Genomic DNA, 14913 nt, shown 5'->3' on the forward strand with positions numbered 1-14913 from the left:
GGGTCGCTTTGCCCAGCCCATTTTAATGTCAGGTCGCTGTGCCCAGCCCATTTTAATGTCGGGTCGCTGTGCCCAGCCCATTTTAATGTCGGGTCGCTGTGCCCATTTGACTACTGCTCTCATGGCTGGTACCGTGAATGGTGCATGTCAGAAATGTAGTCATATTATAATATAGGCTATGTTTTCGTTGTCCTTGTGCTTGTGGTTTGTTGGACTTTGTCATTATCTGATATATTTCTATACCCTTTGTAGAAACGAAATCTTAAATATTACTTATTTTATACTTTTCACTGACTGAGTGACCTTTTATGCACAAGCTTCAGATTACTAGGGCTGTCTTAAATACTTCGAAGCTTCGTTCAATGGAACAAGCTTCGAACATTAAAAAAAATGTAAAAAAATGAAAGTTAAAAAAAATCTTTCTTTTTCAAATTTTTTTTACTTCGAGTTTTGTGCGTGCGTGGGGCCATTGGGTGGGGCCGGGGGACAAATACACTGGAGGAAAGTAACCCAGCTCAGCACTGCCCAAATTATATCATCACTATTGCCTGTTTGAAGGATATCATCCTCAAACACATACCTACATGCCTTGTAGAATTCCACACATAAGAAAGAAAGATACTGGGATGAATAAACAAAATAGGAAATAAAATGTAGAAATCCATGCAATACATAAATAAATATGAATCTTCATATATGAAATAGAACATTTAGATAAGGTGCTACTGAGATGTTTTGGTGAGTTCTTTGTTTTTTTGTGGAAGTAGCCCTTCTTAAAAATGCATGGTCTGTAGTGGAGTCTACAAGGTCTACATTTCCAGACCATGTAGAATCCGGACCTTGTAGACTGACATAATTCTGTGCATAGTTTAGTCTACACAGGCCATATTTCAAATAATCAAAATCTTACTTCATTCATCTTAAACATTCTTGATTTGGGGGATTGGTAGTTCCCATGAAATCTGAAGTTGTTCAAACGACAACAGCGATCCACCTTGAATTAAATCACACAGCCGAGTGAAACCTTGTTGGCTGCGTCACAGTCACGAAAGGGGCTACTTAATTCATTAATCCAATCCACTTTATTTATAGAGCACATTTAACAAACAACAAAGTTTACCAAAGTGCTGTACAAGTCCCACAACATAAGATAAAAAAAAAAAAAAAAAGCTTCAAATTAAAATCGAAGCTCGGCCCCGAAGCTTCGATTGCCAAAAAAAGCTTCGAAGGTCAGCCCTACAGATTACCACCCCGGACTCCCGATATAATGTCGAGCTTTATTGGGTTGTTTGTGCTTGCATTGGTGTATAACGCTAAACATTTAGTAACGTGCATTTTCAATGATGTAGCCTATATTAGCCCGGAATGATTGAATGCCGTTATTTTGTTTATTGTTTGTTGTATTAAAATTCATTAGCACCTGTTATAAACAATCTAGCTCCCCCAATGCCAATTATCTGGCGCCGCTGCTGGTTAAGAGGTGATGCAGCATCTTAAACTAGCTGGACTCAGTGGTTAAGAGGTGATGCAGCATCTTAAACTAGCTGGACTCAGTGGTTAAGAGGTGATGCAGAATCTTAAACTAGCTGGACTCAGTGGTTAAGAGGTGATGATGCAGCATCTTAAACTAGCTGGACTCAGTGGTTAAAGGATAACTCCACTATTTTGGGAAATTAGCTTATTTAACATCTTCCCTGGAGTTAGACAAGAAGATGCATACCTTTTTTGTCTCTGTGCGTGCATTTTAGCTTTGGGAATAGATTAGGGTGACCATATTTTGATTTCCAAAAAAGAGGACATAGCGTGGAATAAACTCGCCGAAACGGTAAAGTGTGCCACGGGCACGCCGTGATTCCGATCCGCGTGAAAATATTCACGGCCATAGAGGAGACAGTGGGACACCTTTTTGCAACCGAATATGTGTCTCGAATTTGCTCCCACGCGGCGCGCAAAATCGTGCAAGTCTTGTTTACATCAGGGTCCCCCATTTTCAATTCATCATAAATGTACAGTTCCCTCCCCCTTGTATATATTTACTGTATGTCACAAATGTAACAGTACTGCTTTGAGGTCTTTCTCTGGTCTGCATCCCCTTAACAATTGTGTGTATTGAGCTGTACTGTACCCATTCTGCAATCTGTTAATAAAGTTTTCAATCAATCAATCAATCAATCAATCCCGCAGTGCAATACTCCAATTCAGCCATTGGGTGGGACGGTCATGTGACCCAAATCAGCCAATGGAAGCGAGGGTCCTTAAAGTGTGGGTCCTTAAAGTGTTGCGGTCCTGAGAGTGTTGGTGCTCTCGTCCTGCAGCTGGATACTATTGCCTCACAGCGCAGCCGTCAGCGCGCGGCCCAGAGAGCGCTGCTGGCTCTGCGGCTCTGCAGCTGCATGCTTCTCCGGGAGTCCGGTTGGATAATGCCATGTAAAAAGTCGCATGCCTGACATATCGGCATGTAACTCGAGAACCGAGGCACGGATTTTGGCGATCCAGATGGCATTCGAACGGCAACGAATAGCGCTTTAATTCGGTAATTTATATGTTCGGCGAAAAATGCAGCCCCTTCAGATGCTCGCAAAGGGCCGTGAAACTGAAACTGAAACTGAAAAACAGTGAAACCCCGGACATTTCGATGAATTAATAAACCCCCCCCGGACGCCCCGGACAGGGCGTGAAAAGAGGACATGTCCGGGCAAAAGAGGACGTTTGGTCAGCCTAGAATAGATGCTCCGTTAGCATAGCTTAGCTTCATCACTGGAAGTGAGGCAGGACAGTAGCCTTACAGTGCCTTACAGTGTATTGCAAGGTCTGACATTGACCAAACTTGAAATGCATGACCTTGGTGGGCTCTAGGTCAACTCCTGAAAAGGGGGTCAATGTCAGACCTTGCAATCAAAAGTTAGGGGCGCACTGAAATTATGGCAAGGGTTATTAGCCCCCTAACTTTTGATTGCAAAGTCTGACATTGACCCCCTTTTCAGGAGTTGACCTAGAGCCCACCAAGGTCATGCATATCAAGTTTGGTCAATGTCAGACCTTGCAATACACTGTAAGGCACTGTAAGGCTACTGTCCTGCCTCACTTCCAGTGATGAAGCTAAGCTATGCTAACGGAGCATCTATTCCCAAAGCTAAAATGCACGCACAGAGACAAAAAAGGTATGCATCTTCTTGTCTAACTCCAGGGAAGATGTTAAATAAGCTAATTTCCCAAAATAGTGGAGTTATCCTTTAAGAGGTGATGCAGCATCTTAAACTAGCTGGACTCAGTGGTTAAGAGGTGATGCAGCATCTTAAACTAGCTGGACTCAGATGGAGGTGATGCAGACTCTTAAAACTTAAAGTCTGGGGATCCTCCGATAGGTTTGAAAACATTTGGGCTGCGTTCACACTGCAAGCTTTAGTGCTCAATTCTGATTTATTGCTCATATCAGATTGATTTGTTTTGTTTGGCTGTTCACATCATAATTTTTTTTTGCCAATATCCGATTCCAGTGTGAACTGGTCACACAAAATTGTGACTAATGTCAATCTAGAGTGACATAAAAGTCACATGACTGTTCAGACTGAGGTCGCATTGCAAAAGATCAGACCTGTATCTGATTCAGGACCACACATTTAAGTATGAAAAGATCAGATTCAATGTAATTTGTGCTGTTCACATATGAGCAAATAAATCTTTTGCCTGCAGTGTGAACGTAGCCTTGGAGTCGTGGACTGTGTCAAAGAAAAGCTAGAAATCCGTTGATGAAACGGCTTCATGTCTTTTTCTTTAGTCCTTTTTCTTTCTCTTTTTACTTAGAACTGTGTTGTTAAACTGTTTTTCACAAAACAATGTTAAAAGTTCAACAAAACTATTATGGAGAAAGAAATCACTGCATCGATGCTTCTAAAGGCTTCATCGATGCTTCTAAAGTCTTCATCGAGGCTTCTAAAGGCTTCATCGAGGCTTCTAAAGGCTTCATCGAGGCTTCTAAAGGCTTCATCAATGCTTCTAAAGTCTTCATCAAGGCTTCTAACGGCTTCATCGATGCTTCTAAAGGCTTCATCGAGGCTTCTAAATGCTTCATCGATGCTTCTAAATGCTTCATCGATGCTTCTAAAGTCTTCATCGAGGCTTCTAAACGCTTCATCGATGCTTCTAAGCGCTTCATTGATTGGCTTACTTTTTTACTGTATGAAGCACACTCTCAGGGGCTCATACAGAACCAAGCATTTCACCGTAAGGTACATGTATTTTATTGTGACAACTAATAAACAAACTTGAAACTTCGATGCTTCTTCTAAACGCTTCATCGATTCTTCCAAACGATTCATCGATGCTCATAAACAAACACTTCATTGATGCTTCCAAATGCTTCATCAGTGCTTCTAAACGCTTCATCGATGCTTCCAAACGCTTCATCGATGCGTCCAAACGCTTCGTCTGCAACATTTGAATGTTTCAAAAGTGTCCAGTCTGGTGGAAATGCAAAAGAAGAGGAAGAATAATTTCATTTAGAAGCAAAAGAAATGCTTTCGAAAAGACGCTGTTAAAAGGAACACTACACACTTTCAGCGATTTCAGTGTGAATCCATGGGGGGGGGGGGATAAAACGCAAGGAAACTTCGGCTAAATGTAAATATTCCGTTTTATTTATTTATTCATTGGCCAGTATGACTTACTACCACAGTGTCTTTATACCTGCAACACTGTACATACTGATACTACAACTCTGTACATCTGATTAGCACTATTACTCGGTAGTACTAATTTATATATTTTATACCCAGTTGAATCACCTGTACATTGTATATTACTACACTTTACTGTCATATTTGCACTCTGGTTGGATGCCAAATTTTTTTTTCCGTTACTTGTGCTGCATGATGACAATACATTTAATTCTAATCTAATTCAGGATGAACGTGTATCTCTGATGAATCGATTGCTTAAATAATTGTTAATAGTGGCTCTACTTTCAGCCGTGTGGAATTCAAGTGTGGAAAAATTTCCTTTTGTTGAACCTGTCCCTTTTTACAATTGTATTTCTTTTACGTGTCCTTTTCAGATCGCTGCCGTCAGAGCAGTCGTTCCCAACAAAAGCAACAACGAGATTGTTCTGGTGTTGCAACACTTTGAGTGCTGCGTAGACAAGGCCGTCCAGGCCTTCTTGGAAGGTATGTTCACGCCGCCCCATGGCATGGTCGATGGATGTGTAATTATCGGGACTTCAAAGTCTTCCAAAAATAATTCCTGCAATGATCTTATAATTGTTGTGTTTGTCTTGGCAAAAGTGTGTTTTTCGTGTGTGTGTGTGTGTGTGCTACATTGCATTCGATATGGTGATTATTATCAGGGTATCGGCGTGGTATTCAATTCATAATACCTTTAAAAGGTATTAAAAAGTCTAATTTAATTTGCACAGGTATTAAATCTTTGGTGGTGGGCTGTCGGGAGATTAATACATTTTAAATATATGAAATGTTTTGATTTATTTTGCGGGGCTACGGGTGCGTCTGGTGAGAGCTTGTACGTCGCGTGTCAGAATTTAAATTGGTGTGCAAGTTCAGTATCGCTATGTATTTGTTTTTGTTGCTAGTATGGTCATGAAATTCGTATTAAAAAGGTCTTTAAAAACTTGCTGCAGATGCACTGATTATACTATGGTGCTTAAGGGCTTAAATCACATGGAAATGCCTGTGGCGGGAGTTTGTACGCTAGTTTTGCCCTACTTCCTCTCGCCCGCCACATTCAAGTCAGGCCTGTGTTATTGGCACGCAGGACCTCGTCACTCTTTCTTTTTTTGTGGCCGTGAACCATGAGATCCATGAATGGAATCCTTTTCAAGCCCTTGAACCCAGACTTTTAAGTGCCTGGTTTATTTATAGAACAAGAAGGGTGTCCCCCGTACGTCACATCGTTGTGTCATTTTATTTTTGTTTGGGGATTAGCTGAACTGCACCTTGCAAGCGCTCGGATAATGAGAAGGGTGTTCCGAGTGCGTAAGTCGTATGCTCGACACAATCGAGACTTTGGTTCCATTTGTCATGCATTCCTCATAATTGTTTCCTTTACACCCCAGGCAGTGCAGTTGAGATTCTGAAGGAGTGGAATGTTACGGGAAAGAAGAAGGTAATGAGGCGTCGGAGACGTGCTTCTTCACCCCCTCTTTATAACCACCTGGCCTACATCTCACGTTTCTTTAGTCTTTATAACCACCTGGCCTACATCTCACGTTTCTTTAGTCTTTATAACCACCTGGCCTACATCTCACGTTTCTTTAGTCTTTATAACCACCTGGCCTACATCTTGCATGTTTCTATACACCGTCTTTATAACCACCTGGCCTACATCTTACATGTTTCTTTAGTCTTTATAACCACCTGGCCTACATCTCGCATGTTTCTTTAGTCTTTATAACCACCTGGTCTACATCTTACATGTTTCTTTAGTCTTTATAACCACCTGGCCTACATCTCGCATGTTTCTATACACCGTCTTTATAACCACCTGGCCTACATCTTACATGTTTCTTTAGTCTTTATAACCACCTGGCCTACATCTCGCATGTTTCTATACACCGTCTTTATAACCACCTGGCCTACATCTCACATGTTTCTTTAGTCTTTATAACCACCTGGTCTACATCTCACATGTGTCTTTAGTCTTTATAACCACCTGGCCTACATCTTACATGTTTCTTTAGTCTTTATAACCACCTCACCTACATCTCACATGTTTCTATACACTTTTTATAGATAAATCATTGGCCTACATTTGACAATGTTTTCAAACTATAGAGAAAGCGCATCGATCTGGCCTACATTTTACAATGTTTTGAAACTTTATAGAGAAAGCACATCGATCTGGCCTACATTTTACAATGTTTTGAAACTTTATAGAGAAAGCACATCGATCTGGCCCACATTTTACAATGTTTTGAAACTTTATAGAGAAAGCACATCGATCTGGCCTACATTTTACAATGTTTTGAAACTTTATAGAGAAAGCACATCGATCTGGCCTACATTTTACAATGTTTTGAAACTTTATAGAGAAAGCACATCGATCTGGCCTACATTTTAAAATGTTTTGAAACTTTATAGAGAAAGCACATCGATCTGGCCTACATTTTAAAATGGTTTGAAACTTTATAGAGAGCACATCGATCTGGCCTACATTTTACAATATTTTGAAACTTTATAGAGAAAGCACATCGATCTGGCCTACATTTTACAATGTTTTCAAACTTTATAGAGAAAGCACATCGATCTGGCTTACATTTTACAATGTTTTCAAACTTTATAGAGAAAGCACATCGATCTGGCCTACATTTTACAATGTTTTGAAACTTTATAGAGAAAGCACATTTCACATTGAAAATGGGGGACCCTGATGTAAACAAGACGAAAGTCTTTCTCTGGTCTGCATCCCCTTAACAATTGTATGTATTGAGCTGTACTGTACTGTACCCATTCTGCAATCTGTTAATAAAGTTTTCAATCAATCGATCTGGCCTACATTTGACAATGTTTTGAAACTTTATAGAGAAAGCACATCGATCTGGCCTACATTTTACAATGTTTTCAAACTTTATAGTGACAGCACATCGATCTGGCCTACATTTTACAATGTTTTCAAACTTTATAGAGAAAGCACATCGATCTGGCCTACATTTTACAATGTTTTGAAACTTTATAGAGAAAGCACATCGATCTGGCCTACATTTTACAATGTTTTGAAACTTTATAGAGACAGCACATCGATCTGGCCTACATTTTACAATGTTTTGAAACTTTATAGAGACAGCACATCGATCTGGCCTACATTTTACAATGTTTTCAAACTTTATAGAGAAAGCACATCGATCTGGCCTACATTTTACAATGTTTTCAAACTTTATAGAGAAAGCACATCGATCTGGCCTACATTTTACAATGTTTTGAAACTTTATAGAGACAGCACATCGATCTGGCCTACATTTTACAATGTTTTCAAACTTTATAGAGAAAGCACATCGATCTGGCCTACATTTTACAATGTTTTCAAACTTTATAGAGAAAGCAAATCGATCTGGCCTACATTTTACAATGTTTTCAAGCCACCAGACACCATTGTAGCTCAACTAATGTTTTTGTTTTGTAAAAGCGGTTTTAAAAGGCTTTGTAAATTCAGTAGTGGTGGCTTTGACTTCGCAGCCCAAGAAGAAAAAGAAGCCCAAGCCGCAGCCCGAGCCCCCAGCAGTGCCCCCCGCGGAGCCCCCCCCGGCCGAGGCCCCGCAGCCCCCCCAGAAGGAGGACAAGGACGAGGTGAACGGCTTCCACGCCAACGGCTCTGCGGCGGACGGAGGCTCGGTGGTGGATGGAGACTCGCTAGATTCCCTGAGCGAGCAGCTGGACTCCGCCTCCCTGGACGCGGCGGAGCTGGACTCCGAACGCGCTACGTCCGAAACCACGGGTAAAGCCGCCCAAATCTTCCACTGTCGGCGCGTTCTGGTTTGACGACTGGAGGAGAATGGAGAGCGACCACGCTTGTGCCTATAGGATGTGATTACGTTGGACGCCTTGTCCTTGCGTTCGAACGCGAGGCGCGGTGGTGTACATGGGAGAATGGAACGTGCGATGCTACCTCGGCTAACGTTACGTAACTTACATGAATTACTACTCGCAGCCCTCCAGGTGTCGCTGTTCATATCTCGGTCGGGGTAAGAGATTCTCCTCGGATACCTCCCGATTTGTAATACCTCCCCATTGACACCGGTGCGCTCCGCAGCTAAAGTTGAAACGTTTTCAATGTGAGAGCGCCTGGAAAAGTGTCTCTTCGAAAAGGTGACGCGCGTAGTTTGGAGGAGACGCGTGCCTGTCCATCGAAAACGATAGAAGAAAAGGCGCGGGCGTGTTAACCCTTTCACTGCGCCACAACAGAAGGTTAACCCTTTCACTGCGACACAACAGAAGGTTAACCCTTTCACTACCACACGTAGGGTGACCAGACGTCACGCATTGCGCGTGATTGTACAGCATTCCTGTCTCCTTTCACGCATATTGAGACCATGTCCCGCATGATTGGTTGTCATCCGCGCTAACGCCCCCCCCCCCCCGCCCAAGGGAAAGAACCTCTATGCATCGCGTAACGTTACTAGTATCTGACCGCGAGTGACACCGCATCCTGGGCATCCAGGCGACATGAAAACAAGTCCCAACGGCGCATTTCTGGAGACTAATGTTATGTTTTGACAAATTGCTTGTATTGCCACCCATACTTGCAAATGTTTTATTGCACTTGTGGCAACGTGCGTTGTCTTCGTTTTGTTCTCTCCGCCATGATAATAATAATAATAATGAGCGCAGAGCTCGGTCTGTGTCCTCAGCGCTTCAAGCACTGAGGACACAGACCGAGCTCTGCGCTCATTATTATTATTATTATCATGGCGGAGAGAACAATGAGCGCAGAGCTCGGTCTGTGTCCTAAGCGCTTCAAGCGCTGAGGACACAGACCGAGCTCTGCGCTCATTATTATTATTATTATCATGGCGGAGAGAACAATGAACGCAGAGCTCGGTCTGTGTCCTCAGCGCTGAGGACACAGACCGAGCTCTGCGCTCATTATTATTATTATTATTATCATGGCGGAGAGAACAATGAGCACAGAGCTCGGTCTGTGTCCTCAGCGCTTCAAGCGATGAGGACACAGACCGAGCTCTGCGCTCATTATTATTATTATCATGGCGGAAATATATTTGAAAGATGACAGCCCACCCCACGCCTCCTCCCTCTCCCTCCACCACCAGCCTCCCAGCCAAGCCAAGTCCCTTCACCCTAGCAGCTAGGAGGGGGGCGTACTAGCGTAGGTCAGTGGCCAATCAGAGCGCAAAACGGGAACCCGGAAACACGAACACGTTGGTAAAAGCATAGACGCGACAGGGACAGTCTACCAAAAAAAGGGGAGGGGGCTGCACTGGGGGGGGGGGGGGGGTCCCACATTGTCCCTCACAAACATACCCTTTGTCCCACATTTGGTTTATTGGGATCTGGTCCTTGAAATTCAAATCAACCATTCGCATTGAATGTTTTGTTCATCCACGATCAAATTGTTCTGAATCTAGGAATAGTTTTTTTTGTTCCGTTTTAATAAAATCTGACTAGTCCGTCGCTGTCTCGCGCGCTCCAACTGCTTTTGCTCATTTCTTCGTGTGTGATGCTCTAGTTGGCAAGCAGGCCAAGAAGATGCTTAAAAAAAAACGGCATTTAAAATTGAATTGTATCCTTCGAGTGACATCCTTGAAAATGAAAAATAGTGCTTGGAAAAGTACTTAAGTCCTTGAATTTAATTTTGCAATGTCTGTGGGAACCCTGAAGGAACACGTTAAGACGGCTAGTGGATTAAAAACGTTACCAACCGGTTTGATTCATTGGCAGCCAAAGTAGTTAACTTAAAGCCCTGCCATATTGTTGAATCCTGTTAACACTTTGATTGCCAGCCGTGTTTTCCTTTTTACCCCCTTGAATGCCACCATCCACTCCAATGTTAACTTAATATCTCCTAATCTATGTTTTAAATTATGGCTATGTGTCTAATCTGCCTGTCTCTTATCAAAGACTCATTTTCCATCAACATTGTCAAGGCAGATTGTTTTTTTATCGCTTCATTTCCGTTTGATAGCATTTTGAAAATCACTCGTTTTTGCGGAAAAAACACCCCATTCTATGATAATCGTCTTTTACTGGAATATTCCAGAACGTTGTCATTTGTCGGCCTATTTATGAATCGTTTTCAAATAAACGCTAGATGATCGATAGTATATGTGTGCGCACGCACGCTCGTGCCGCACGCTGATAATCGCTGCTCTTATTTCCTGATGGCTTTTACAGTCAAAACAGCTATATCACATATAGGGGAAACGCTTATATATCCGTGAAAACGAGTCTGATAACATAGATTCCTTACCTGAGGTCAAATGGTATCCAAATGGTTTATTCCAATTTCCGATCGCCATTCGAAAAAATCGCTCATTTGATTGATCCATCGTGTATTCAGTAAAACACATATTCGCCGCGGCACCAAGGCTCCAGAATGAACTCTGGTAGACCCCGGTTACATCAGTGAGAAGTAAAATGTGGAGTCAGAAATCCTTTCTCCCATTCACTTTCATTGAGTCTAATCCAAAAGGGTGATTTACCATCTGGGAGACGATAGGGGGCGCTTTTTTCACATCTGAGCGCCGGCGGTGCCTGGATCTCCAACGGTAGGCTCGCTTGATGCAATATGATTTCAGATCGCTAAAAAAAAATTTATAAAAAAAAACAAGTATTCTCGTGACGTGGCATTCAACGGTCGGGGGGGGTAAACCCGAGAAAAGCCGTGAGTGGCATTCAAAGTGTTAAAGGAACACACCAACATTTTGGGAAATTAGCTTACCGTCTTCTCGAGAAGATGGATACCAGTTTCCTCTCTGTGCGTTCAGTAGAAGGCTATCTGGCTGCACGTTAGCCTAGCTTAGCACAATGAATGGAAGCGGACAGTGCCGGTTAGCCTAGGCATTGTCCAACTAACACCTCTCCCGAAGGCTAACCGGCACTGTCCGCTTACATTCATTGTGCTGTGCTAGGCTAACGTGCAGCCAGATGGCTTTCTACTGAACGCACAGAGAGGGAAATGGTATCGTATCTTCTCGTCTCTCTCTGGAGAAGACGGTAAGCTAATTTCCCCAAATGTCGGCGTGTTCCTTTTAATTGACATACCTGTTTCACCTGGCGTAGTAGATGGATTGACCGCGTTAACTATCTCCTCCCAGGTGCAGAAGCGGAAGCCAGCGCCCCGAGCCCCACGTCTCTGCCAGGAGCGCGGATCCACCAGGGCTCCAGAGGAAGCAAGTTCAGACACAAGTCGGGCTACAACGCCCCCGCCTCCTTCCTCCCGCCCACCGGCGACGACCAGCTAGGATCATCGGGAACCAAGAAGATAGGTCAAGGTATTCTTTTTTGTCATGAAGTTTGAAGTAACACAGTGTTACTATTTTAGATAACGCATCGTTGGCCAGCTCCCTGCGCTCTCGGATCAAATACCCGTCGATTCTCCAGTGAAACGAAATGCTTTTTTTTTTTCTTTTTTTGTAACTGCCTAAGCATGTTTCTTGGAGACCAGCCCTGTGTACTTGAGCCGTTTCCCCTGTGATCTCTGCCTCTCAGCAGCTCCATGTGTACTTGAGCCGTTTCCCCTGTGATCTCTGCCTCTCAGCAGCTCCCTGTGTACTTGAGCCGTTTCCCCTGTGATCTCTGCCTCTCAGCAGCTCCCTGTGTACTTGAGCCGTTTCCCCTGTGATCTCTGCCTCTCAGCAGCTCCCTGTGTACTTGAGCCGTTTCCCCTGTGATCTCTGCCTCTCAGCAGCTCCCTGTGTACTTGAGCCGTTTCCCCTGTGATCTCTGCCTCTCAGCAGCTCCCTGTGTACTTGAGCCGTTTCCCCCTGTGATCTCTGCCTCTCAGCAGCTCCATGTGTACTTGAGCCGTTTCCCCTGTGATCTCTGCCCCTCAGCAGCTCCCTGTGTACTTGAGCCGTTTCCCCTGTGATCTCTGCCTCTCAGCAGCTCCCTGTGTACTTGAGCCGTTTCCCCTGTGATCTCTGCCTCTCAGCTCCCAACATCGACCGCTCTGTGAAGGACATGCAGAGGTGCACAGCCTCGCTGACTCGCTACCGAGTGGTGGTCAAGGAGGAGATGGACTCGTCCATCAAGACCATGAAGCTGGCGTTTGCTGATCTCCAGAGCTGGTACAGTCCTTTTTTAAATGGAGTGAGAGTGTGTGTGTGTGTGTGTGTGTATTGCAGTTGAAAGGCTTTGAATATTTAATTTGGACTGACTTGGTAGTGCGCCGTATAACGCGCATACGCAACCCCGTAACGGTGTCGGGCCGCGATGTATTTCACGTCATAAATAGATCAATACAGTCCGTATTAATGAATGTTTCTTTTTCAAGTGTAGCCAAGAGTAAATACCCTAACCCCATCAAAACGGCAGTCAAAGTGTATATTTTCAGCACTATGTTTGTTTACCAATGATTTTAAGTGTTATTAGTGAAATATGAGAAATCTCTGTGCATTGCATCGGAAACCGGATGATTTAGACCAGTGGTCACCAACCCGTCGATCTTGATCGACTGGTCGATCTTTGAGACTGTCCCTGTAGATCTTTCCATGAAAAAAAAAAAAAAAAAACAGATCTTATGAGAGTCCACATTACAATTCTACTTTTGTTTTGATGTGAAAAGTGATGCTGCATAAGATGACTGCACTTAGCACTGACTGAGAAAGTACATAATAGTTCTACTTTGACGTTTTAATGTTGGACCAAAGCATTGCATGTAATTAGAATACAGGCAAATAAAAGTTATTTAGTTTAAAGTACAATCTTGGCTGTCTTTTTCTCTCAACCCTTCAATAGGTAGATCTTGCCTTCACAAAAAAAAAAAAAAAAAAAGTGATCTTGGGCTTAAAAAGGTTGGTGACCACTGATTTAGACGCAAGGATAATGACGCTGTCATGAAATGGTTGTAGTCCTAAGAAAGAGGTGACCCAGGGCTTTTGATGGACGTTGAAATTTCATAAACCTACACTACCCAGCTCACACCCAGAACAAACGTGAACGTTATTGCCATAAAGTACAATGTATATTGTTTCTTTACCTTTCTGTGAACGTCTACAAAAAAACCATGTCACAATCTGGTGAAAAATGGCGGAGCTATGGACATTATACAAAAGTAACTGTTCTTACAGTAGATTTCATTCATGGTCTTTGCTGCCCTGTCATGGGCGCCTGGTGGTACTAAATCCAGATTTAACTCTGCCTTTGGAAAGAGGAGATTTGGCCCGATCCATAGATGTAAGACGTGGCCATAATAAGGTCATTTATAGGCCTGATATTCTATATTCATATTTAAAATTGCATGTGTCTGGATGCAAAAATTCAGTACTGTATAAATCATCTGCCCTTTATTCATTTGCTTAGATTTTTAGTACACATGATCTCAAGAAGGTGCTGAATGAGCTCAGTGGCGATTCTTCACGTCGGGTCAATGTTAGCGTGGTGTTATCCGTTTGCCATGACGGAGCAGTCCTAGTATATAACACAGGAACACGTTTGTGTCGTGTTTGTCCATGTGTCAAGTAGCGTGTTTACCCAGGCAGGATAGGATAGGATAGGATGTAGGATAGGATGTGCCCTATATATATTTTTTAAAGGTTCCAACGTCCGTCTGTGAATCAAAGTGCATCTGTCTCTCACCTTTGGTCCGCATGGCGACATTATGACAGAGAGCTTTGCATATCTTACGAAACAGCGTGTCCTATATTTCAGCTCCCGGGAGCTTTGAATGTTCCCACAGTCGTTCAACCCCCCTGTACCATCCAGAGAATGAGTTTTGTCCTGTACCGCCCAGAGAATTGAGTGATGTGCAAAAAGTATGATGGGGTTTTGTATACAAAGCCGCTGTGTCGCTCACCCACAGATTATTATTATCTTTATTTTTGATCCACTTTTTCTCCTTATTTTCTATTTTTCTCCCATCCCAATTTCGTGTATCCAATTCTCCCCTCCCCTGTCTTGAACGTTGCTCGACTATGCCCCCCACTGGTCGGTTGTAGAGAGGATAGAAGCCTTGCATCACGCGTTCCCTCCGGCACACGAGGAGGCAGCCTGTCGCATCTTTTCGCCTGCCAGCACGGACTCTCATTGGCGAGGTGTAACGCATGGGAGGCTCACACTACCCTCGCCACTTCCTGTCTCTGCTGTGCAGGCGTCTCCCAACCGACCTGTAGGGGTCGCTGTCCACAACGTCCAATCCCCACCCATCGACTTCCACCCGCTGACTCTGCCAAATGAGCCAGTACGACGGCCGGCCCAAGCCGAAGGCAATGCTGAGACTGGGATTCGATTT

At 43.5% G+C, this 14913-nt stretch overlaps 1 protein-coding gene across 3 annotated transcripts in view; it reads left to right on the plus strand.

Annotated features, from left to right (window-relative positions):
- spats2 (spermatogenesis associated serine rich 2) overlaps positions 1 to 14913 on the plus strand; it is a 49702-nt gene that overhangs the window by 15463 nt on the left and 19326 nt on the right. For all 3 annotated transcript variants that reach the window (XM_084333782.1, XM_084333784.1, XM_084333783.1), the window contains exons 4-8: positions 5054 to 5162; positions 6068 to 6117; positions 8184 to 8442; positions 11780 to 11956; positions 12616 to 12751. In XM_084333782.1, coding sequence (XP_084189908.1) covers positions 5054 to 5162; positions 6068 to 6117; positions 8184 to 8442; positions 11780 to 11956; positions 12616 to 12751 — 731 coding nt within the window. The remainder of the gene's footprint in view (positions 1 to 5053; positions 5163 to 6067; positions 6118 to 8183; positions 8443 to 11779; positions 11957 to 12615; positions 12752 to 14913) is intronic.

Source organism: Notolepis coatsorum (genome assembly GCF_963971535.1).
Source record: "Notolepis coatsorum genome assembly, chromosome: 17".
Taxonomy (NCBI): domain Eukaryota; kingdom Metazoa; phylum Chordata; class Actinopteri; order Aulopiformes; family Paralepididae; genus Notolepis; species Notolepis coatsorum.